Source organism: Emys orbicularis, chromosome 2 (genome assembly GCF_028017835.1).
Source record: "Emys orbicularis isolate rEmyOrb1 chromosome 2, rEmyOrb1.hap1, whole genome shotgun sequence".
Classification (NCBI taxonomy): Eukaryota; Metazoa; Chordata; order Testudines; family Emydidae; genus Emys; species Emys orbicularis.
The window spans coordinates 248,695,008-248,720,266 of NC_088684.1; the positions used below are offsets into that span (position 1 = coordinate 248,695,008).

At 41.8% G+C, this 25,259-nt stretch overlaps 1 protein-coding gene across 1 annotated transcript; it reads right to left on the bottom strand.

The window, feature by feature from the left end:
* Window positions 1-370: 370 nt before the first annotated feature.
* On the bottom strand, window positions 371-25,028 carry MIOS (meiosis regulator for oocyte development). The gene is made up of 11 exons (XM_065399040.1): window positions 24,988-25,028; window positions 22,763-24,134; window positions 21,168-21,266; window positions 19,000-19,257; window positions 18,275-18,444; window positions 9,236-9,301; window positions 7,982-8,140; window positions 6,364-6,516; window positions 4,743-4,947; window positions 1,964-2,093; window positions 371-477 (listed from the first exon to the last, which is right to left on the bottom strand). The coding sequence occupies exons 2-11, from the start codon at window positions 24,057-24,059 to the stop codon at window positions 381-383; spliced, it is 2,634 nt and encodes an 877-aa protein (XP_065255112.1). The 5' UTR covers window positions 24,060-24,134; window positions 24,988-25,028; the 3' UTR covers window positions 371-380.
* Window positions 25,029-25,259: the final 231 nt, after the last annotated feature.

A 25,259-nucleotide genomic window follows, 5' to 3' on the forward strand; every position in this document is an offset into this window, starting at 1 on the left:
ATCTATTTTGAAAGCCCAGAACTCGTACTAGTAACAGTATATAACACTGGCTCATTTCGGATGGCAGATTCATGGATTGTTCAGTGTTACTCTGAAAAAAATTCTTCTTGAAGGGTGCTTTGAATTTCAACAAAGCCTGTGGAAGTATTTCTAAAAGGATCTGCTTCAACACACTGACTATAGTCCACATGGCACACTTAAAAGGTTCATTCCAGCAACACCTGGCTCTGAAGCACATATAAACTTCACACACCAAAACTGCTGATCCAACAGAATGATTTATTTTTCCACTATGGGTGATTCATGAGTTACTTGTTTTGAGGTATGTATTTAGGCTGAGAAGGACAGCTATTAGCCCCACATTTTGAAACTCGGTTGTTTTATGGCTGAACAGTCTCTGCTGGGATGAGATTCCCTGTAGTATCCAGCTGCATACATTTACATGAACACGCAGAAACTGGACACTCAGTATGGTCCCTGGATGAGAAAGGAAACTGGGGATTATAAAATTGTAAAGGAACAGTTTTGTAATCTCAGTCCTGTATTTCCCAAAACGTAAATCTGTGCAGCAACATGATCAAAGAAATCAATAGCTGAACATAATTTGGAAATAGTAATAAAGCATACAGAATAAATCAGCAATAAGTTATCTGAAAGCAGAAGATCAATCCTTTTAAACTATGAAAATATAGGCAGAAAGGACATAGAAGCTCAGAAAGTAAGTTTCACACAGTCAACTTGAAGTAGATAAAATTAAAACGACACTCTCATCCTTGTCCTGTCTGCATCTTTGAAAATGATCTTTCTAATATGTAAAATGGTGCCATATTCAAAGTTTAAATTCAAGACAGGGAGTCCAATATAGTGTGACAAATTGGGCTCAAATATCGCCAGCAGTAGGCACCAACTGCAGGAGGTATAGCATGACATCTAGAGAGAGACCACCTGAATTTAATACATCCTACAGTTTAATGGGATAAAAGGCTACTAACTGTGCATGACACAGAATAATTAATGGGCAACATGCCACATCTTGCAATAAATCACGAGGCAACCTAGAAACTAATCCTAGCCATGCTGCTAAACTGTCAGAATAGAACTCCAATGAACCTGACATTTGACACCTGTCATCACATGAGAAAATAGAAAGGAATATGTTTTTAAACACAGTACACAAAATTTAAAAACAAGACAGTCAGGACTGTCAACGTGAAATCGCTATTTACATTTGTGAAATTAACACACTCTCCTAGATCCTGAGCAATAGCTGACCCCCAGTACCATGATAAAAAGCAGCCTTTTGTCCAGCTAGCAAGTTCTCCACTTTATCAGACTGCTTCCGTAGGCTGCCAGCTTCCCTTTCCGTTGGGCCACCCCTAACAATGGCTGCCCCCCACAAGAATTCGCCATTTCTTTGATCCCTATGTCAGGACAGATCTCCCCCACATCTTTCCAAATCAAACTATCAAGCAGTACCAATATGCCAAGACAGTCATGGAAAAGAGAAAGTTTGTTCACACCTACAGCTGTTTCTAGGTAGGGCACGGCTTTCAGCACAATGGCACAGGGGTTAATTGGATGACTGGCCATTACTGGTTATAGTGTCTTGTAATCACACACAACTGTCTTGAATCTCAAGCAAATGCTCAGACTCTCCACTGTGGGATGATAGCAGCAGAAATTTGACTCTGCTGACATACATTCCATGCAAAAGCTAGCGTTAATGCAATATTAAGACTTGGAAATCATGGATTAAAAATCAGGAGATGCAGAGTTAAAGCTGAAATCTCAACCTTAAGCTTGGTTCACTTGTGTGTATGCCTGGCTTAAATTATATTTTTACGTAATACCAGACAAGTAAATACAATATATAATAAACACGACAGCCAAGGAGGTATGTCCGATATGGCACATTAGATATAAATTTATGTGAGAGGCTACATGTTTAATTTTGTCAGTTTACCTGAACCAGCTGAGCATGTGTCCAGCATGACCACCATGCCTGCAGTTGTGGCACCATGTAAACCAGTTGTTGAACTGGGCTAATTTCTTGTCCTTGCTAAGATCCACCTTTTCATCTGACTTTGATACTCCTATGGATAGGTAAGAAACTTTCAGTCAATATCTGTGCTATATTGGAGTATTAAAGAACTTAAAATTGAAATTAGGAGCTTGATTTGGAAGCAGAAATAAACTGATAAATTAAGAAAAAGTTATCACCCCAAAATAAATGAAAATTACAGTTATTTCACCAATGATTCTATCTTGAAAGCGTGAACATTTTTCTTCAATATGGTATTTCTCATTTGAGCACAAATATTTTGAAATATTATAGTTGTTTACAGTGTTACCATGTGTATTTTACATGACTTTTTGGTACTCCCAATACTACTAAGATCTTACATTCTGGCTTCTCAGGAGGTTTCATATGAGAGTATTTGCAATACATTTCTATTCTGAGATTTTATAAAATCACTTCCACCCCAACAGGTAATTAGCAAAATTAACAAACAGGAAAAAATGTTAGTATACCAGGAAGTATAAAACAACCAATAGAATTATATTGCTAAGCTACTGTTTTAGCTCTTACTGTCACAGTAATTTCTGCTTGCCTATTAATAGCTTCATATCACACTATTTCTTTTGCAATAACTGCTACATTTTCTAATGTTACCTATTTCATTGCGAGGATTTCTTTTCTGCTTTGGAAGAGTGTTACTCTAGAACCGCATAGTAACCTATCAATAAGCTATAAATGGAAACAATTTAATAAAGAAGTCTTAAGATGGACTGGTGAAACAGTTGGGAAAGATGTGTGTATGTATGACAACACAATACTATATTCTCTGTCTGTAATATCACAATACTGAACTATAAGCATGGTTAGTGAGAGAAAGCATCAACACAATTTGTTTAGCATTTAACCAGTAAGACTGAAGGCTGTTACAGCCATGAAATAAACCTCATGACAGTACAGTGGAGGACATATTATTAGTTTGCTAGTTAGCAATAAAATTTTTGCAGACAGACATACATTTTACATATGGGGGATCACCACAGGATGGCTTGCCCTTTCTGGGGAGTCAGGACCCAGTCTACCCATGACAGGCTTCTTTAAGGAGAACGAGCCCATCTGTAAGCAATTAACTGCCATGGGGGTCTGGTTGGCAGCTAACTAATGAGCACCTGGACCTGACAGGAGGCTATTAGAGCTCAGTTGGAGGAGGGTGCTCCTGGAGAGAGGAGCTCCCAGAGACTCTAGCAGGAGAACTGCTTCCCTGTTAACCTCTCTAAGGTGATAAGTGAAAGGACTGAGTAAAGAGGGGCCAGCTGGGGAGAAGCTAGCCTGAACTCTAACCCAGCTCCAGGACGACAGTGGAGAATTCCTAAGGAGAGTGAACCTGTTTTGAAATACAATCCAGCAACAGGAAAGCTGTGGACTCTTGATTTAAGGAGTGTGAGTCATTTAAGCTATAACTCTGCTCCAGGAAGAGTGGCTGTGGACTCCTGAACTTGGGAGAAGACACTTGTCAATATTAACCACAGTACCAGCAGTAGGGTTGGACTTGAGGGACTAACAATGAGGTTTTTGTACTCTGTAAAAAAAAGAAAAAGTTAATGAGTGCCCACAACAAGGGGTGGGGTGGATCTTGTTCTCAGTACCAGGTCTCAGTGAGTGATTGCAAGCACCAAGAGGGAGCTGAGGGCTGTATACCTGCAGGGCCAAAAGGGGGCATGATCAAGGACACATCCCTGTCACAGGGAAGAGGAGAAGAGAGAATAAGTTTTACTATAATTACATTTTAGAAATATAAAGTGCTTTTTTTTAGTTTCAAGGCATGGATTAAAACTTATTCATGTCGCTGTAAAATGTAAACAGTTAGCTAAAAACTTTCTAGGGTACACGTAATAAGTAAGAAGTGCATAGTCTCTTGGATATATTTAATGGCTTTAACTTGCTGCCATTGTCTTTGTTTTTCACCCTACATTTACAGATTTGTCAACAATAATAAAGATACAATAATACCATTTACTAAAGTTGTATTTTTACCTACTTTTTGTTTATAGCATGAAATTCTTAACAATTCTATAGTATATTTCCGTCTTGGGATCACTTTACAAACAAGCTGATCCTAATAACCCTGTGAAGTACATAACTAAGTTTTAGTCTCATTTTACTGAAGCAGAGAGGTCAAGTCACTTGCCCAAGGTCATAAAGGAAAACTGTGTTAGAGTCAGGATTAGAAATCAGGAATTCTTAGTTCTTCCCTGTCCTGTGTTCTGACTACTAGACTCTCACTTCTCCCACGTGTGACTAGACTCCAGAAGACTGAAGTCTTAGTCATACAATACATACATCTTCATAGGCAGTAGCAGCAACAGAAGAACAGTAGGCTGCAATGCAAGAATGTACCTCATCTACTTGGGAGAGCCTACTCTCTAGCAGTGACAGGGTAACCTCCATGTTCATTGAGGGAGTAGGTATCTTACAGGCAAACGGTCAGGAACAACTAATTTCCAAACTGTCAGGCATCAAACAATTGTAATCAGGGGTCTCATCACTGAACTGGGTGGGATTTGAACCAGTGAATCTTTCACTCAATGAGAGAGGTATTTCAAAATAATAAGACTAGAAAGAGAGATACAAATGCAATGTCATTAAACAGGGGCCACTAATCATGCACCTTTAAATAGTACTGCATTTTAAGATTAAAAAGGAATTTCTTAACATTGTGCCATACCAGGGCAGCTGGAAACTGGAGTCCCCATATTTATTAGGCAAAGTGCACAGCGAGGAAGGGGTTTCCGACAACCAGGACAACTTGTAACCTTTGACTTGGTTGGTGAGCCACTTACTCCATATTGACTAAAACCTCGGCCCTGATGAGGTATGGCTGAACAACTATAAGAGATTGATTTCCCACAGAAATTGCAACTCACAAATACCTACAAAAACACAGACAAGAGCCAAAATTAATAATAGGAATGAGATACTTGCAATAGGGTACAACCAATAAATTCTAGTTATGTTCATGAATTGCGAAGTTTTGCTTTGCTGATTTAAGAGAAAAGGCTAAAATCTCATTAGGAATAGACAGTTGGCCACAAGCTACAGAATTAAAAAAAAAACACCACCCACAGTCAATATCAGCAATGTATTGGAGTTGAAATATACATAGGAGGAGTGCCCATCTGAGGTTCTAAACAGAACATGAAGGTAAACAGATACAAAAGTTTAGAATCCTGAGAGATACAAGGCTGTAGGACTCTACATGACACTATTTTAGGGGGAAAATATTGATTCTTGTCTTTAGCCATGTAAGATATTTTATATCACACACACACACACACACAAATAAATTCAGGGCACTTTTTAATCAATATTTGTCACCGTATGTGTCAGTATTTTCTTACAGGAATGGGACAAGTGTGGAGCTCAATGCACTGCTGCAGTTTGAATGATTCTTTTTAGCAGGGGATGAAGGAACCGGCTTTCACCATAGAAAGTGCTGGAAATCAAAGTTGTTGAAAGGCCTGTTTCTACTCTTATAAAATGATTATATAAACACCTGCTAAAAAACACTGAACAAAAACGAGCTTACTTTAATAAAAAGACTTGAAAACTTATTTCATTTCCACTGTTTTGTAAGGGGAAACTGGATTTTTTCAGTACTATTTTCCCCTCATCTAACAATCAGGATTGCAGCTTTTTGTCAGACCACCGCCACCCTGCCTGCCTGCCCTACACACATTTAACAGGCTCTTGCAGCAACATTTTCAGCATGGCCTTAAACCAGGCCTTCCTTTCTGCTGGTGGAGGCCAAGATGTGGCTAACAATGAGTACGTGCCTCTCTATGTATGTGTGACAGACTGACAATATCCTGAACAAATCTTATGAATTAAGGTAAACCTTATTGAATACCTTTGGGGTACATTGCATTAAAAAGGCAATCGTGTATGTGTTGTGGCAGTATGTACCCTCTCTCATAGGGAGGAGGAATGCTAATGCACTTCCTCCATTGTCAGCCCTTTGAAGGTACCCTCTGGAGAGGTGTACATATACTAGTTCACACTCGATTTTCCAGGGACCAACAGAAAGACAGGAATTTTAGATAAACAGCCTGGTTTTAAAATGCCTCACAGCCTTCTTCCCCAGCAAATGGACAGGATCCCTGGGTCCAAGAAGGTCCCAAATCCTTTAGAAAGGGTTGGAAGGTCTGGACCTACTGAAGGCACATAAAGCTGTGCTAGGTCTGAGCAGACGCTGTGATGAACGTGTGAAAGGAAACCCTATGGATGCGGTGCTGAAGGACTAACTTTTTACCTTATTAAATGCTCACAAAAATATAATTCATATTTACCTGTGCTAAAGGTTTTGAACTGGGATCCAGCTTACTCCTATGGATGTCAAATTCTGCTCGTTTATGCCAGAACCTCCAAGCATCCAACAAATTCCTGTAATTCTCAATCCAATATTGAACCCTCTCATCCTTAAGTACGTCGGACGGAGAACCCTAAAGCATGAAATAAACCAACATACACAATACTAGGGATGTAAATAGAGTTTTTAAAAGTACCCGTTTAAACTATTCAAATTATATTAGTTAACTGTTTAATTGTTAACACGACAGCGGTCAGGGTCTGGGGTTGGGGGCTGCCGCCAATTTGTTTTAAACGTTAACCGCAATATATTAACGGTAAGACTAATACATATTTTACATCCCCCCACAATACAAGTATTTCTTCAGAGGGTTTCACATGATTTAGTAAAAGATATCTGAAGCAATACAATGTAGTATGACTAAAAGAAACATTCAAAATTATCTATAAAATAAAAAAATTCAGCAAACATGAGCTACAATGCAATACTACGCTTTAGTGCTGTTCAGAAACCCATGTATCTTATAATTGTACCAAGCTTTGTTAGGAGCATGATATGCTTATTGTCCAAGTATTCAATATTTTAATTCACAGTTTGATTATGATTAACAAAAAAGTTTTGTTTTTTACATTTCTACATAGTGCTTTACAAGTGCATAGCACTTTACACAAACATGATCCCCACTAGAGAGCTTGCAATTTAATCAAATAAGACAGACAGGACACGGAGGTATAACATCAGGAAGGGGAGGAGGATGTAAAACAAGTGTGAAAAAGCTGTGCTTTCACACAGTTGCTATAGTAACATGGCACACAATGTCAGGGTAGGTTTTTTTAAACTAGTATTTTCATTGTGTGTATTGTACAAGGGAGGGAATGTGGGAAAAGGCAGAATTGAGGAGAGATCTGAAGGGGAGAGGGAGCCAGCATGTGTACAGGATCAAAAATGTAGAACACAGCAGAAGGGGGGTAATGACATGGCAGGATACATTCAGTCACACACACTTTTCAAGCTCTGCACCAGTGTATCTAATATTTACCCCAAGCTTAAGTCTTCTTGTCAGGTAGAAAACACTTGTACTCCGATATCCCTGAACAACCCAGACCCACGGGACTTTAAAAGTAGGACCAGACATCAGAAGACTAAACTCACTATCCAAAAGGTAGGTATGAAAGTCAATGGTGGTGGTGACAGCAACTCTGCCAACACAATCCAGAAGCAATGACATGGTAAGAATCCAAGTTCCTCTGCCACCAGTTTCTGGGAAGTAAGGAAGGTACTGGGACATTTCTCAGAGTACCATCCCTGGATCCTGCTTGGGAGCTCAATCAGTATCAGACTGTGACTAGGTGTGCCCAGCCCAGCTAGTGGAAGGGGAAAGGAGTATTCCATGTCTTTCCCCAGAAAGACTAATGAGAACCTCTGCTTCTAAGGTGCCAAATGAAACACTGAAAGTAAACTACATAGGCTATACATGGTATATCTCATTTTTTTAATACATGCTAAGAAGTACTTTTCAGTTCACTATATAAGATTTATTACTATAGTGCTGAAGAATAATGGAGTAACCTGAAATTACTTCAGAGAGAAATACTAACCTGGAGCATACAATAGCTTGCTGTCTGGACATCCCCGGTTCTATCAACGTAACTTTCCATTAAGTCCACTCCATCTTTTGTCAGTCCTGTCAGCAGAATTCCTTCCAAGTTTCCAGCATCTTTCAATTCATTTGTCAGCTTTTCAATGAATCTATTCAGCTACAAAAATAAAGGATTTCCACCTTCATTTTCTTCTCATGACCTTTTAATGTGACCAATTAGCACGTGCTAACACTTCAACTTTTTGATTAATTTTCTCCCTAAGAGGTATCTGCTGGAATTTATGCAGAAAAATGAGTCTAAAATACAGAAACATCCACTTCATTGCATCAGAGTCAAAATCCTGGCAAACATACTCAAGTTTCCTCACATGGTGGGAAAACAAAAGATGACCCACCATTTCAGTAATTTAAAAATACCCTTTCCTACTGTCAAACAACCTATCTGATTTCTCTTAACTTAATCTGGAATATAAGAGTTTGCTGTTCTACCAGTACAAAACATACTCTGAAGTCAAGTCTTAGAGATTAACGCACATTCTCTTTGAAAGAGCTTCTTCAGAATTAGACAACAATTTATGGAGCATTTAAACAGCAAAGAAAGAGTTTGTGTAGCTTAATCAGGTTAGTTTGTTACAGGCATGTAAAAAAGTGTTTAAGCATTTCCCATGAAAACAGATTAAACAAATTCACATGCCTAGATAAGATCACTAATTGAAGGATGCTTAATTTTTGTTTGCTAACCTGACCATGTGTATGTGAGCCAGACAAAGGAGAAGGAAGGGCAACCAAGAGACAGATTGTGAAAACCTCCTCTACACAGTTTGGTCCTGATCCAGCCATTGACACCATGCAAGCAGAACTCTGTCAGCATGAAGCACCATTGAATTAAATGGGAAATCACCTACGCAGAATCAGTTGTGGAATAAGACACTATAATTATAAAATTGCTAGTAAAGATATATCAGGGATTATGACTATGGCATTAACAGTATGTGTATCCTATTAGAAATACATTAACATAGTAACATGCTATAAAAATAGTGAAAGTATTAATATTGACCTTAAATTATCACAATTGGAAATCAGATTTTCAGATTATACAATAGTTAATATATTCCTTTTTATTTTCAGGAAAGGAACACATTGTATCATTACTTCCATTATTCACACTTTTAGAATTTTCTATAAAAGGTTCTGATTAAAGATACAGGATGGCATATCAGCTTATGCTAATATTCAAACACACACTCACCTGTGCATCATTGAGGAATTTACAAGCAAATGCCACTCTGTCTCGTACTGCTACCTTATTCTCATACTGTGGGGAAAGATAGATACATATGGCAATATAAAGCTCAAATTTCCAAATCACTCATTTCTAAACAGAACAGTAGGCTTACTGTATAACTAATGACATGAATTTCATTATGCACATGAATAAGAGGTGTCCTCACATTGTGATATTAACTCTTTCAGGTACCTTTTTATGCTTAGGCTTAGTCACAAAACCATTACCAGGGGCAATCTACCACAATGGCAAAGAGCCTGATCCAATAAATTGCACTTCAGTCTATGAAAAGCTGGCAAGTCACAGTGCTGGTCCATACTGCTTCCAGCATGTATAGTGGAGAATACATCCGAGCAGCAGGGATACATGCAGGGTGAAAAAAGGAGAAGGCTGGAAAACATGTGCAAGTGAGAGAAGAAAGATCGGAGAAGGTGCTGAAATGAAGTAGATGGTGCTATTAAATTGTCTTTCTTGAAAAAAAATCATATTAAAGACATTAAAATAACCTCAATACTTCTGTTATTTATTATTGGTATTACAGTAGCACTAGAGACCTCAAATGAGACCTGCACCCATTGTATTGGACACTGTACAAACAGGGTAAGAGACTTCCGACCCCAAAGAACTCAGGGTATGTCTACACTACGAAATTAGGTCGAATTTATAGAAGCCGGTTTTATAGAAATCGGTTGTATACAGCCGATTGTGTGTGTCCCCACATAAAATGCTCTAAGTGCATTAAGTCGGCGGACCGCGTCCACAGTACCGAGGCTAGTGTCGACTTCCGGAGCGTTGCACTATGGGTAGCTATCCCACAGTTCCCACAGTCTCCGCCGCCCATTGGAATTCTGGGTTGAGATCCCAATGCCTGAATGATGCAAAACAGTGTCGCGGGGGGTTCTGGGTACATGTCGTCAGGCCCCTCCCCCTCCGTCAGAGCAACGGCAGACAATCGATTCGCGCCTTTTTACCTGGGTTACCTGTGCAGACAACATACCATGCCAAGCATGGAGCCCGCTCAGCTCAGCTCACAGTCACCATATGTCATCTGGGTGCCGGCAGACGTGGTACTGCATTGCTACACAGCAGCAGCCCCTTGCCTTTTGGCAGTAGATGGTGTATTACGACTGGTATCATCAGATGATGGCTGAAACTCCGTATGTCCCCCAGTCATATTCTGCTGCCTTCCCAATGATGATGGCGGCTATCAGTTGTAGTACACATTTTCTGCCAAGCACCCAGAAGATGCCGAGGACTATCAGTCATGCTGCACCGTCGGCTGCCAGCTTAAAATGTAAAAAATAGATTTGTTCTGTATTCATTTGCTTCCCCCTCCCTCCGTGAAATCAACGGCCTGCTAAACCCAGGGTTTTGAGTTCAATCTTTGGGGGGGGCCATTCTGTGTGACAGTTGTTTGTGTTTCTCCCTGATGCACAGCCACCTTTGTTGATTTTAATTCCCTGTAGCTGTACGCCATGTCGTCACTTGCCCCTCCCTCCCTTCCTCAGACAATAGTTTCGCGCCTTTTTTCAGACCAGACGCCATAGCACTGGGATCATGGAGCCCGCTCAGATCACCGCGGCAATTATGAGCACTATGAACACCATGCACATTGTCCTGGAGTATATGCAGAGCCAGGACATGCCAAAGCAAAACCAGGACCAGCCGAGGAGGCGATTGCAGCGCGGCGACAAGAGTGATGAGGAAATTGACATGGACATAGACCTCACAGAAGGTACAGGCCCCAGCAATGTGCAAATCATGGTGTTACTGGGGCAGGTTCATGCCATGGAACGCCGATTCTGGGCCCGGGAAACAAGCACAGACTGGTGGGACTGCATCGTGTTGCAGGTGTGGGACGATTCCCAGTGGCTGCGAAACTTTCGCATGCGTAAGGGCACTTTCATGGAACTTTGTGACTTGCTTTCCCCTGCCCTGAAGCGCCAGAATACCAGGATGAGAGCAGCCCTCACAGTTGAGAAGCGAGTGGCGATAGCCCTGTGGAAGCTTGCAACGCCAGACAGCTACCGGTCAGTCGGGAATCAATTTGGAGTGGGCAAATCTACTGTGGGGGCTGCTGTGATCCAAGTTGCCAGGGCAATCAAAGACCTGCTGATATCAAGGGTAGTGACTCTGGGAAACGTGCAGGCCATAGCGGATGGCTTTGCTGCAATGGGATTCCCAAACTGTGGTGGGGCAATAGACGGAACCCATATCCCTATCTTGTCACCGGAGCACCAAGCCACCGAGTACATAAACTGCAAGGGGTACTTTTCAATGCTGCTGCAAGCCCTGGTGGATCACAAGGGACGTTTCACCAACATCAACATGGGATGGCCGGGAAAGGTACATGATGCTCGTGTCTTCAGGCACTCTGGTCTGTTTCGAAAGCTGGAGGAAGGGACTTTCTTCCCAGACCAGAAACTAACCATTGTGGATGTTGAAATGCCTATCGTGATCCTTAGGGACCCAGCCTACCCCTTAATGCCATGGCTCATGAAGCCGTACACAGGCAGCCTGGACAGTAGTCAGGACCTGTTCAACTACAGGCTGAGCAAGTGCCGAATGGTGGTGGAATGTGCATTTGGACACTTAAAAGCACGCTGGCGCAGCTTACTGACTCACTCAGACCTCAGCGAAAAGAATATCCCCATTGTTATTGCTGCTTGCTGTGCGCTCCACAATATCTGTGAGAGTAAGGGGGAGACATTTATGGCGGGGTGGGAGGTTGAGGCAAATCGCCTGGTCGCTGATGACGTGCAGCCAGACACCAGAGCGGTTAGAAGAGCACAGCAGGGCGTGGTGCGCATCAGAGAAGCTTTGAAAACGAGTTTTGTGACTGGCCAGGCTACGGTGTGAAACTTCTGTTTGTTTCTCCTTGAACCCTCCGCCCCCCCACACCCCGTTCACTCTACTTCCCTGTAAACCAACCACCCCACCCTCCCCTCCCCCCTTCGAGCACTGCTTGCAGAGCCAATAAATTCATTGTTACTTCACATTCATGCATTCTTTATTAATTCATCACACAACTAGGGGGATAATTGCCAAGGTAGCCCGCGATGGGTGGGGGAGGGAAGGAAAAGGACACACTGCAGTTTAAAACTTTAACTCTTATTGAAGGCCAGCCTTCTGATGCTCGGGCAATCATCTGGGGTGGAGTGACTGGGTGGCCGGAGGCCCCCCCCACCCCACCATGTTCTTGGGCGTCTGGGTGAGGAGGCTATGGAACTTGGGGAGGAGGGCTGTTGGTTACACAGGGACTGTAGCAGCGGTCTCTGCTCCTGCGCCTTTCCTGCAGCTCAACCATACGCTGGAGCATATCAGTTTGATGCTCCAGCAGCCGGAGCATTGACTCTTGCCTTCTGTCTGCAAGCTGACGCCACCTATCATCTTCAGCCCGCCACTTGCTCTGTTCATCCCGCGATTCAGCCCGCCACCCCTCCTCTCGTTCATATTGTGCTTTTCTGTAGTCCGACATTGACTGCCTCCACGCATTCTGCTGTGCTCTGTCAGCGTGGGAGGACATCTGGAGTTCTGAGAACATATCATCCCGAGTCTGCTGTTTTCTCCTTCTAATCTTTGCTAGCCTCTGTGAAGGAGAAACATTTGCAGCTGGTGGAGGAGAAGGGAGAGGTGGTTAAAAAAGACATTTTAGAGAACAATGGGTACACTCTTTCACGTTAAATTTTGCTGTTCACATTACACAGCACATGTGCTTTCGTTACAAGGTCGCATTTTTCCTCTTATATTGAGGGCCTGCTGGTTTGGTGTGAGAGATCACTCACGCAGTGCCAGGCAACAGATTTCGGCTTGCAGGCAGCCATGGTAAGCCACAGTCTTTTGGCTTTTTTAACCTTCTTATCATGTGGGAATGGTTTCAAACAGTAGTGCCCTCATTTCCCATACCAAGCACCCCGTAGGTTGGCCATTTAAAATGGGTTTGCAATGTAAAAGGAGGGGCTGCGGTTTCTGGGTTAACATGCAGCACAAACCCAACTACCCCCCCCCCCCACACCCAATTCTCTGGGATGATCACTTCACCCCTCCCCCCACCGCGTGGCTAACAGCGGGGAACATTTCTGTTCAGCCGAGCAGGAACGGGCACCTCTGAATGTCCCCCTTAATAAAATCACCCCATTTCAACCAGGTGACCGTGAATGATATCACTCTCCTGAGGATAACAAAGAGAGATAAGGAATGGATGTTGTCTGCATGCCAGCAAACACCAGGACCATACGCTGCCATGCTTTGTTATGCAATGATTCCAGACTACGTGCTACTGGCCTGGCGTGGTAAAGTGTCCTACCATGGCGGACGGGATAAGGCAGCCCTCCCCAGAAACCTTTTGCAAAGGCTTTGGGAGTACATGAAGGAGAGCTTTCTGGAGGATATCCGCTCCATCCCCATACACATTAACAGACTTTTCCAGTAGCTGTACTGGCCGCGATTGCCAGGGCAAATTAATCATTAAACACGCTTGCTTTTAAACCATGTGTAATATTTACAAAGGTACACTCACCAGAGGTCCCCTGTGGGCCCTCAGGGTCTGGGAGCACGCCTTGGGTGAGTTCGGGGGTTACTGGTTCCAGGTCCAGGGTGATAAACATATCCTGGCTGTTGGGGAAACCGGTTTCTCCGCTTCCTTGCTGCTGTGAGCTATCTACATTATCTTCATCCTCATCTTCCTCGTACCCCGAACCCGCTTCCCTGTTGCATGTTTCTCCATTGACGAAGTCATAGCACACAGTTGGGGTAGTGGTGGCTGCACCCCCTAGGATCCCATGCAGCTCCGGGTAGAAGCGGCATGTTTGCGGCTCTGCCCCGGACCTTCCGTTTGCCTCTCTGGCTTTGTGGTAGGCTTGCCTTAGCTCCTTAATTTTCACGCGGCACTGCTGTGCGTCCCTGTTATGGCCTCTGTCCTTCATGGCCTTGGAGACCTTTTCTAATATTTTGCCATTTCGTTTACTGCTACGGAGTTCAGCTAGCACTGATTCATCTCCCCATATGGCGAGCAGATCCCGTACCTCCCGTTCGGTCCATGATGGAACTCTTTTGCGATCCTAGGACTCCATCATGGTTACCTGTGCTGATGAGCTCTGCGTGGTCACCTGTGCTCTCCTCGCTGGGCAAACAGGAAATGAAATTCAAACTTTTGCGGGGCTTTTCCTGTCTACCTGGTCAGTGCATCTGAGTTGAGAGTGCTGTCCAGAGCGGTCACAATGAAGCACTGTGGGATAGCTCCCGGAGGCCAATAACATCGAATTCCGTCCACACTACCCCAATTCCGACCCGCAAAGGCTGATTTTAGCGCTAATCCCCTCGGAGGTGGAGTAAAGAAACCGGTTTAAAGGGCCCTTTAAGTCGAAAAAAGGGCTTCGTTGTGTGAACGTGTCCAGGCTTAATTCGAATTAACGTTGCTAAATTCGACCTAAACTCGTAGTGTAGACCAGGCCCTTGTCTATTTAAACAAGATAGATATATCTTTCTAGCTGTTGGCTTATGGGTACAAATATTCAGTTATTTTACAGCTCCTCTAATCTCATCCATACAGACCAAAAGCCCAAAGTTAGAACTCTTATAAGCATTCTGTGGAACACCAAACAGTTAAACTTGGTTTATCTCCTAAACAGGTTCAGAGAACAATTGTGAAGGTACCACATACTGGCAACATAATCAGAGGATAACCACACAATTGCTGTCTACAGTCACACATTGTAAGTAGGGCTGTCGATTAATAACAGTTAACTCACGCAATTAACTCAAAAAAATGAATCACGATTAAAAATATTAATAGTGATTAATCGCACTGTTAAACAATAGAATACCAATTGAAATTTAATAACCATTTTTGGATTTTTTTCTTCATTTTCAAATATATTGATTTAAATTATAGCACAAAATACAAGTGTACAGTGCTCACTTTATATTTAATCAAGTATTTGCACTGTAAGAAACAAAATAGTATTTTTCAATTCACCTCATACAAGTACTGTAGTGCAATCTCTATCACGAAAGTTGAACTTACAAATGTAGAAATATGTACAAAATATAACTGCATTCAAAAAATAAAACAAAGTCCATTCAGGCCTATTTCTTCTTCACCCAATCACTCAGACAAAACAAGTTTGTTTACATTTGCAGGAGATAATGCCGCCTGCTTCTTGTTCACGTCACCTGAAAGTGAGAATAGGTGTTCTCATGGCACTGTTGTAGCCGGCATCGCAAGATTTTTTTACATGCCAGATGCGCTAAATATTCACGTCCCTTCATGCTTCAACCACCATTCCAGAGGACATGCGTCCATGCTGAGGACAAGTTCTGCTTGATAACAATGCAAAGCAGTGCGGACCAACATGTTCATTTTCATCATCCGAGTCAGATGCCACCAGCAGAAGGCTGATTTTCTTTTTTTTGGTGATTCACGTTCTGTAGGTCCCGCATTGGAGTGTTGCTCTTTTAAGACTTCTGAAAGCATGCTCCACATTTCTTCCCTCTCAAATTTTAGAAGGCACATCAGATTCTTAAACCTTGGGTCGAGTGCTTAGCTCTCTTTAGAAATCTCACATTGGTACCTTCTTTGCATTTTGTCAAATCTGCAGCGAAAGTGTTCTTAAAATGAAGATGTGCTGAGTCATCATCCGAGACTACTAGAATATGAAATATATGGCAGATAAAATAGAGCAGGAGATATACTATTCTCCCCCCCAAGGAGTTCAGTCACAAATTTAATTAAACGCTTTTTTTAATTATTATTATTATTATTAAATGAGCGAGATAAGCATGGAAGCATGTCCTCTGGAATGGTAGTTGAAGCATGAAGGGGCATAGGAATGTTCAGCATATCTGGCACGTAAATACCTTGCAATGCCGACTACAAAAGTCCCATACGAATGCCTGTTCTCACTTTCAGGTGACATTGTAAATAAAGAAGCCAGCAGCATTAACTCCCCTAGATGTAAACAAACTTGTTTGTCTTAGCAATTGGCTGAACGAGATGTAGGACTGAGTGGACTTGTAGGCTCTGAAGTTTTACATTGTTTTTGAGTGAAGTTATGTAACAACATCTAGATTTTGTAAATTGCACTTTCACGATAAAGAGATTGCATTATGATACTTATGAGATGAATTGAAAAATACCGTTTCATTTATCATTTTTAGTGCAAATATTTGTAATCAATTGGTATTGTATTGTAACTGCGATTAATCAAAATTTTTTGAGTTAATCATGTGAGTTAACTGCGATTAAATCGACAGCCCTAATTTAAATTACAACACAGAATAAAGTGTACAGTGCTCACTATTTTTATTACAAATACCTGCACTGTAAAAATGATAAACAGAAGAAATTGTATTTTTCATTGGGAATTCCAGCCTGTCTTTATTTTATTTTATTTTAATTTTAAGGTAAACGGGGGGTGGGGGGGAAATCTAGACTTTTTAATTTAAAAAAAAAAAAAAACCCACCACCTGTATTTATTATCCTTCCCTTTATCTTGTTGGCCATGTTTGTGTTACCTTTTGCCAATCCCTTCTTAGACCCCTGTGACTGGTTTTTAGTGTTTTGGTGGATTATTCTAAGGAGGGTTAGCAGTTCATAGATTTCCATTTGCTCTTATTCCCCCACATCCTGGAGAGAGAGGGTGCACATTTGCTGAAAGGGAGAACATTCATCTCAGCCTCACTTTATGTCATGACTGCTTTCCTTCACAATGTCTGGACAGCTATCCCTTTGATGCCAGTTAACACTGATCCTTACACTGGCCAGAACAGTTTCTGTTAAGTGATGCACGGCACTTTCTTGCCTCCCTTCCCCCAATCACTGAGGGACTTGACCCAAAAAGGAGTTGTAGGGAGTGGGGTCGCAAAGTTAGCGGGGGAGAAAAAGAGTGGTACTGCTACCCTTACTTCTGCGTTGCTGCTGGGGGCGGCGCTGCCTTCAGACCTGAGCACCTGGAGAGCGGTGGCTGCTGGCCAGGAGCCCAGCGCTGGAGGCAGAGCTGCCACCAGCAGCAGTGCAGAAGCAAGCATGGCATTGTAGGATATTGCCATCCTTACTTCTTTGCTGCTGCTGGGGCGCTGCCTTCAGAGCTGGGCACCTGGCCAACAATGGCCGCTCTCTGGCCGCCCAGCTCTGAAGGCAATGCAGAAGTAAGGGTGGCAATACCGTGATATATCTCACACACACACACACACACACACACACACACTCCCTTTTGGGTCAGGACCCCCAATTTGAGAAACGCTGGTCTCCCCCGTGAAATCTGTACAGTATAGGGTAAAAGCACACAAAAGACCAGATTTCATGGTCCGTGACGCATTTTTCATGGCCGTGAATTTGGTAGGGCCCTATGCATAGGATTACCCTATTCTATTATGCCAGCTGTTTTAAGAAATTTTGATTTGTTTTTCCAGAAGATAGCCTAAGCAAGGTAGTCAATCTTTTAAATATTTTAAAAGATCCGTTTTTTAAAATTTGCTAGAAAACAACAAAGAAGACAATTGAGTGAATTGGAATGCTCACTTAAGGGAAAACATGGGGGAAATCTGATGAACTTCTCTACTTTCTCAATTTGCTTTCCCTTCCCTCCCCTTTTACTATCTTCTCACTCATTTGCTTCCCTACCTGCTTAAGTATTTTCTTAACATTGTCTTTTATTGTTTGAAAGAGAGAAGATCCCAACTATAAATTTAAAGGGTTATTCATGTAGTTTTGTATAGTTTTACAATGAGTTTACAATTAAAGAAAAAAACCTAAATTAAACTCTTAAGTTTTACTATGAAGCGAACGTTGACATTTTTAGCTAGAATTTTATTCCATCTTTATAGATTATTCATGAATATCATAGGATTTTTTTAAAAGGAAATATTCATGAGAAAACAGCAATGAGCATCAGGAGGAAGTAAACAAGAATACATTCTAATTAGAATTAAATTCAAAGAATTCATATATAGGCCTCTGTATGTATACAGTTAAAGGAGGTTTAGTATGACAAATTTGCTTACCAAAACTCCATCATACGAACCAGATTCACTTGTCAGAAAAGCAAACATGGCACACAAGTAGGGGTTGTTTAGTTGTAATCTTAGAGTGCTGCACATTTCTCTCCAAAGGGAGTTCTTCTCATCTGTATATCCTGATAAAGCCATTGCTACTACATTGAGGTTCAGATCACCTGATTAACAAAAACCACCAAGTATAGGGATAAAAATTTAGAAGCACTTGTCCAATAAGAACTTTACAGTAATCTGAAATAGCCCACATATGCTGACACTCAGACATACTTTCCTCGCTTCCTGCATCACTAAACATTAAACTAATGAAAAGCAATCTATTTACATAATATAAAACAAACACACCTCCATAAAAGAAAAAAGATTGGTCTTGGGTACTGGACTAGGTATCAGCATTTCTAGGGTTCTAGTGGATGTATTTTGTACAGGGCATGAGATCATCCCTTGCTCTTTCAAGAGACTAAGACCAATAATGCATTAAAGAAGGGAGCAACAGATTAGAATTGGTTAAATACTAGATAATGTTTTCACCCCTCACCAACATGGGGCCCAATCCAACCCTCACTGAATTAAGTGCATCAAGGGTGGGTGTTCACTTGCTGCCATTAATGCCCTGATGGGGTTTCTATGGAAGGGAAAACTGATCTAGTAACAGTAAGGCAAGTTATCCGCAACCAAAAAAATAAAAATAAAAAATTAGAAGGTACAAAATATACCTTTTTCAGAAGAAGCTCCTTTATTTAGGATCTGTATTGCTCGCCGTATGTCCAAGTTGAAAAGTGCCACAGCAGCAGCTCTCTCCCAGTCTCCTTCTTGTTCCAAAGAATTTAGAAAGGGTTCCACATCTAGATCTGTTCCCTTCTTTATCCACCCACAGAGCTGCAAGGCCAATGACCTCTCCTCACTTAGATACTGAATAATATCTGCCTGCCTATCGGACCCACTCCTGCTATGCCTCAAATTCTCTGTTGTTCCTAAGAAGAAACACAATTTAAATTATTTGACAGACAATTTGCAACATTTTAATCTCAGGCTTCATTGAAAACAAAGTTAGTTTTACAAAGGAACATTTACTAAACTTTTGTTTTAGCATTAGTATAGAATAGAATTTGTTGTAAATACATGGCTTCTTAGCATGTACATCAAACTGATACTTATTTCCGATCAAGTCTTCTTACCAACACAACATTCTGGAAACTCTTCATCAGGGCCGGCTCCAGGCACCAGCTTACCAAGCAGGTGCTTGTGGCGGCCACTTCGGAGAGGGACGGCACGTCCAGCTGTTCGGCGGCAATTCAGCGGACGGTCCCTCACTCCTGCTCGGAGCGAAGGACCTCCCGCCGAATTGCCGCCGCAGATCGCGATCGCGGCTTTTTTGTTTGTTTGGCTGCTTGGAGCGGCCAAAACCCTGGAGCCGGCCCTGCTCTTCATTGCTCCTATGAACTTTGTAACAAGATTTGCTTTTTCAAATCTGAAAAAATTAAGCTTAAAAAGGAAAGAAGTGACAGAACAGCACATGCTTCTGTTATTACTAGTATTCTACGGTTCATTATTTCTCTCAGCAGCCAAACACGTTCCAGGTGCCTCCCAGAATAAAAAGACATGATTCTTGCTTCAAGGGGCTTAGCCACATCTTCTATAAGCTCCTTGAAGCAAGACTGATATAAGTGAAACATCTTTTTATTCAGCTAAGCAAGCACATGGCATGTAGATAAGAGGGTGATAATGTGTATATATACACACACACACACACCCCTCTCTCTGTCTCTTTCACACACATGGAGGACTTACTCAGTATTTTGGTTTACATCACTGATTATATTATTCTGACATATACAAAGTAGTAACCAGTACAAAGTCTATTTGGCTGCTGCTGCATTCTTACTCAGAAAAAAATTATATTGTCAAATGATTACAGAAAAAGAGTCATTTTCAAGCTTTTACATAACATCAAGAAAAGCAATGTTTGAAATAAATCTTCATGACCTTTCAAATAAGTTGAAACCCAGCTTGCGCTATGTTAACAGACTTTCAAAGCAAACCAGAAATTCTGGGTGCTATTGCAAGAAAAATTATGTTTCGTTTCAAATTACCGTATATACTCGTTCATAAGCTGAATTTTTTTAGTAAAAAAAGGGAAGCACCAGAGACGGGAGTCGGCTTATGAACGGGTATAAAGAGGGAGAGGTGGGACATAGTTCCCTCTTCCCCTCCCCCAACAGAGGGAGCAAGGAGAGGCAGCACAGCCAGAAGGGAAGAGGCGGAGCCAGAGTCTCTCCACTTCTGGCCACACTGCTCCCCCCCAGTCTCCAAAGGAGCTGCAGCACCAGGGCTGGCAGGCTGCAGCCGTGCCGCTTGGCCCCAGCCCCCAGAGCAGGCTGTGACCACGCGGCCCGGGCGCCGGAGCACGCTGCGGCCACGCTGCCCGGCCCAGCCCACTGGAACATGCTGCGGCTGCGTGGCCCAGTCTGCCAGAGCAGCTCCAGCCAGGTCAGAGACATCCTCAGAGACACCAGCAGCTTATCCTGATGGTCTGGGAGCCAAAGTTTGCTGACCCCTGAATTATAGGGTCAGTTTATGAACGGGTTATAAAAATTTTCCATTTTTACTTATCCATCTTGGGGGGGGTGGGGAGGGGGGGGGTCGGCTTATAAACAAACTGGCTTATGATCGAGTATATACGGGATTTATCCAAGAGCCAATTAGAAATTGATGTTTACTTGTGCTTCTGCATCATCTTTCTGCATATTCATTTTTTCCATATACTGTAACGTGCATTCTAACAAGTTAACAATTTTGTACATGTGACAAACCATACCGGTCTCCACAAAGTTTTTGTAAACATGCTACAGTAGAATTATTATTAAAGTAGTAATGTTCTTACCCAAAGATGACTTCACAATTGATTTAATGCCTGCATAAACTAAGGACCCTTTGTTTCCTGTAAGCTTCTGATCCATATCTTCAGTATACTGTTTCATAAGTATTCACACGTTTAGGAAACATGAAAAAGTCTTAATGTTTAATTACAGGAAAAAGACCCCATTCTTTCAAATGTGCTTCTATTCAAGTAGTCTTACATACCAGCCTCTCCACAATAGGATGGTCACGCAGATCACCACACTAATGGAACATTGTAAGCAAAATGAACTACTAAATTTTAATAAATTAACATGATGTAAGAAAACGGTACCATGCACTGCTGTCAAAGAAGATTTCCTTACTTGCTAATTTGTTTATGGATTGGCTGGCCTTAGCTCACTCACTAGGATTCTGAATAGCACCCCTCAATAAAATGAAGGGCAGGTACAGTCTACATAAGCAAAAATCTAAAGGGACTAAATTTAGGGAAAGGGTGTATGGAGAAAGGTCAAGTCTCTTCAACAAGAAACTTAATTAATGGATTCTCCCCTTAAGTGCCTACCCAGCATCCAAAAGTGTCAAGCGCTAAATGTTGAGGTCTCTTTCTATACATGAAATTATTCCTGAATAAGTCCATGTGTAGACACTCCTATTCCAAAAGTGCCTTGTTCCTGTTTATCTTAACCCACTTTCAAAGTGGACGTAGCTAAACAGAAAGAAGGCATATTCTGGACGAGCTGTTTCTGAATAACTGTATGTATAGACAAGTCCATAGCCTGTAAATATTCGTGCTTATCTACATGGGGAAATTTACAGGTATAATTATAATGGTATAACTATGCTGGTAAGTTTTCCCATGTAGACAAGCCCTTAGTGAAAGTGCGCAGGGAGCAAAAGGTGACTGCTTTTTACAGTTTGTCCACAAACGTGTGTTGCTTTTCACCCAAATGGTAGCCAGGGATATAGCAAGGAATGGACCCAGTTTCCACTAGGCAGGGGGGTACTTCTACATTCTGAAGTATTTAACTGCCTCCAGGTTTGTAAATGTGACTGGGCCCTAAATCAGGAAAAGTATACAACTGTCTAAAAGGTTTGGAACTATTCAGATAGATTTTTAGAGTCCTATGCAATCATGCATGAAAACAAATACGTTTAGCACTTACTTTTAATCTTCAAAGTGCTTTACGAACATTAGTTAGTCCTTACAATACACTCTGAAGAGTAGATATTTCACTTGTAACAATGAAACATTTCCTAAAATACAGTTACAAAAAATAAAGAGACCATATTTAATTTAAATGAAATGTAAGCATTACCCTGATCATGCAAATGGGTATTGGATTGCCTCTGTAAGTGAATTTTGAAATGTCCTGGGGAGATGAAGGACAAACACATCTAGAAAGAAAAATACTAGGACAATAGGTTTTTCCCTCCATTATTTTTTCCCCTGGGATTTGGAAAAGTAGAATTTCAATTCTTAAGTATTTGCAATATCTTGCACTGTTTACATTATAAGCTCTTTACACATTCAGTATGAAATACAAATTGTTTATATAGAGACTGATCTGTATATAAGGTTCCTTTACAACATCCCTTATTTTACATTTTAAAGGATATAGTGCAGAGTGTACCAAAGTGACTTCAGCTGAGAATCTTCATTTCCAGCTAGAAGATGGTTTCTCCAGACCTGTTCAGTATCAAGGCCATACCTGGATAAAGCCCTGAGACGCATTTTAGTGGCTATGTCTTTTTCTAAGGAACTAGCCTGTCCTTCCTCTGTGCATTCGTACAAGTGTCGGCCACAAGCCCACATAAGAGATGTAACTGGACTCCATGCCAGAGAAATCCTTTCAAAAACTGTGAAGTCAGACATAGTTCTGTTGGGAGTCACAACTACCATTCGATTTTGACTTGTGGGATGCCATGCAAAGGAAGCAATATAATTTTCACATGGTTGCACACTTCGTTCAATTATTGTAGGTTCAGTTTCATCTCCAATAGGTGTGGGAGTATGCTGCATATCATACAATCTAATAATATTACTATCCCTAGTTAAAGTAGCTAGCAGTCCAGTTCTTGTTGGACACCAAGCTACTTTTGTTAGGGGCTTTGGTTGCTCTGTCAGGGTCAAAACAGGCTTTTCAAATTTTCTGAGATCCCATATGGCAACCTGACCTTCATAGAAGGAAGCCACACGATCATGGAAGTATGGGTCTACAGTCACTCCCTGAACTGCCTTGGTATTTACAAACATTTTTTGGCTTGTATTTCTAAGGTCAAAGATAGCCAAGTTTCGGTGCATTCCAGCTAAAAGAAGTTTCTGGTCCCGTGGAAGCCAGCAAAGAGAAAGACAAGCATCATTCTGTCCCAATTCATAAAGCGGCTTTGTCACTACCAGCCCAGCTTCAGCATCTCCAGCTGAAAGTCTCACTTTCTCTGTGGCAACTGCACTCTCTGGAGTGTATTTGCTACTTATATCCCAGATCAATACTGAAAAGTCAGCCCGATGTTTATCTAGGCCAGCAGCAAGCCAATTGCTGTCCAATGGATTCCACGCTAAGGTATTACATTGCCGTGCATGTTTTGGAACAAATTCTTTTCCTATCAGCTCTTTGGACTTTGAGTTGTGATCCTGGCCCAGACTGGTAAGGACAACTCGACCATTTGCTTGTCCAACGGCTAGAAGACATTCAGGATCATATTTAGGATACCAAGCCACACATTTCATGTATGGCGTGTCTGAATTTATTGACAATAATGTAGCTGTAGTTTCTTCTGATAATCGCAAGGACCCTGCTTTGAGTTCTGAACTCACAGCAGACTCAATGTGATAGAGGCTCAATTCTGAATCACATACAACAAATCTATCAACATGGTGTGGAGCCCAGAGAATATCAGGTTTGGAGCCACTCATGTTTGCAATTACAGATCAATGTAAGTGATTTAAAATTCTGTAGGAAGACTCAGGTGATGTCCATCCATATGGAAACTGTTAAGAAAGGAATTGTAATGGTTTTAGTAAACACAGATTTTTATATTTGTTCTTTAGTTGCCTAACTCATCTTTAAATTAAAACTAGGACAAGGCCTTGAGTTATTTCTAAGGCAAACAAACATTCAAGCACTGTATATACTTAAGCTGAGATTGTAAAATCCTCTCCCATCACCCCAAGGTTCCATTCTCAACCCTCTTCTGTCTGTCTGTTATTGATATGTCTACTGAGAAAAAATATCCAGCTAGCCTTCTTTGAACTGAAAACAGAATTTCCCATGTGTATGAAACCCTCTGTCAATATTACTCCTTTATTATACTACCATGAGTATTGAGGTATCTCAGCACCACATGATCTCAGACTAAAGTTCATCTCATGTGGCAATATGAAAAATTCCGTCAAAGCACAGATGTCTTCTCTGTAGCAAGAAAGGGAGGAGAATGCCATGACAACTTGCAAAAATGTAATGTCTCATTAAAAAGACTTAAAAGAAACCAACTCATATACAGGATATAGTATTAGGAGCACATACACATATTATGATATTGTCAAAGGCACTTACAAAACTCTTAAGCAGCTCGCTTCTTTCCGCTTTGCAAGACAAAGAGCTTCAGGACGGTTTTTTCCGCAGAACTGGACTTTAATTCAAACATTAATTCCCACGTATTATTACTCTGCTACAAAAAACATTCACACATTAGTGGGAGGATTTTTTTTGTAGCTTTCCCGCCTCAGAAACACTCGTTCTATGTATCATTTTGAAGAAATCGCCTTCCCCCGGAGCAAAGTGGGCATTTCTGGAAACCCACCCTGTGGCGCGCGGCGTGAAAGCTCCGCCCCGCTCACTCACCGCGCACCCGCCTCAGACGCTCTCCCGAACCGAATACGACGCTGGCGCCTTCACTTCCGGGTTTGGTCTCCGGACAACCCCAACATAGAGACGCCAAGCGCCCTCCGTTTTCTACGCAGTAAGAAGCGCCGTTTGACTACGTCACCAGTGCGTCGGTAACGGATTTTGTCACGTTCGATTGGCGGCCTGAGAGGAAGCCCCGCCCCGATGCCGCCCCTGTTGCCAGGGCGACTGCTGGACTCGTCGGAAAGCGGAAGTGCTGGTTTCCCGCC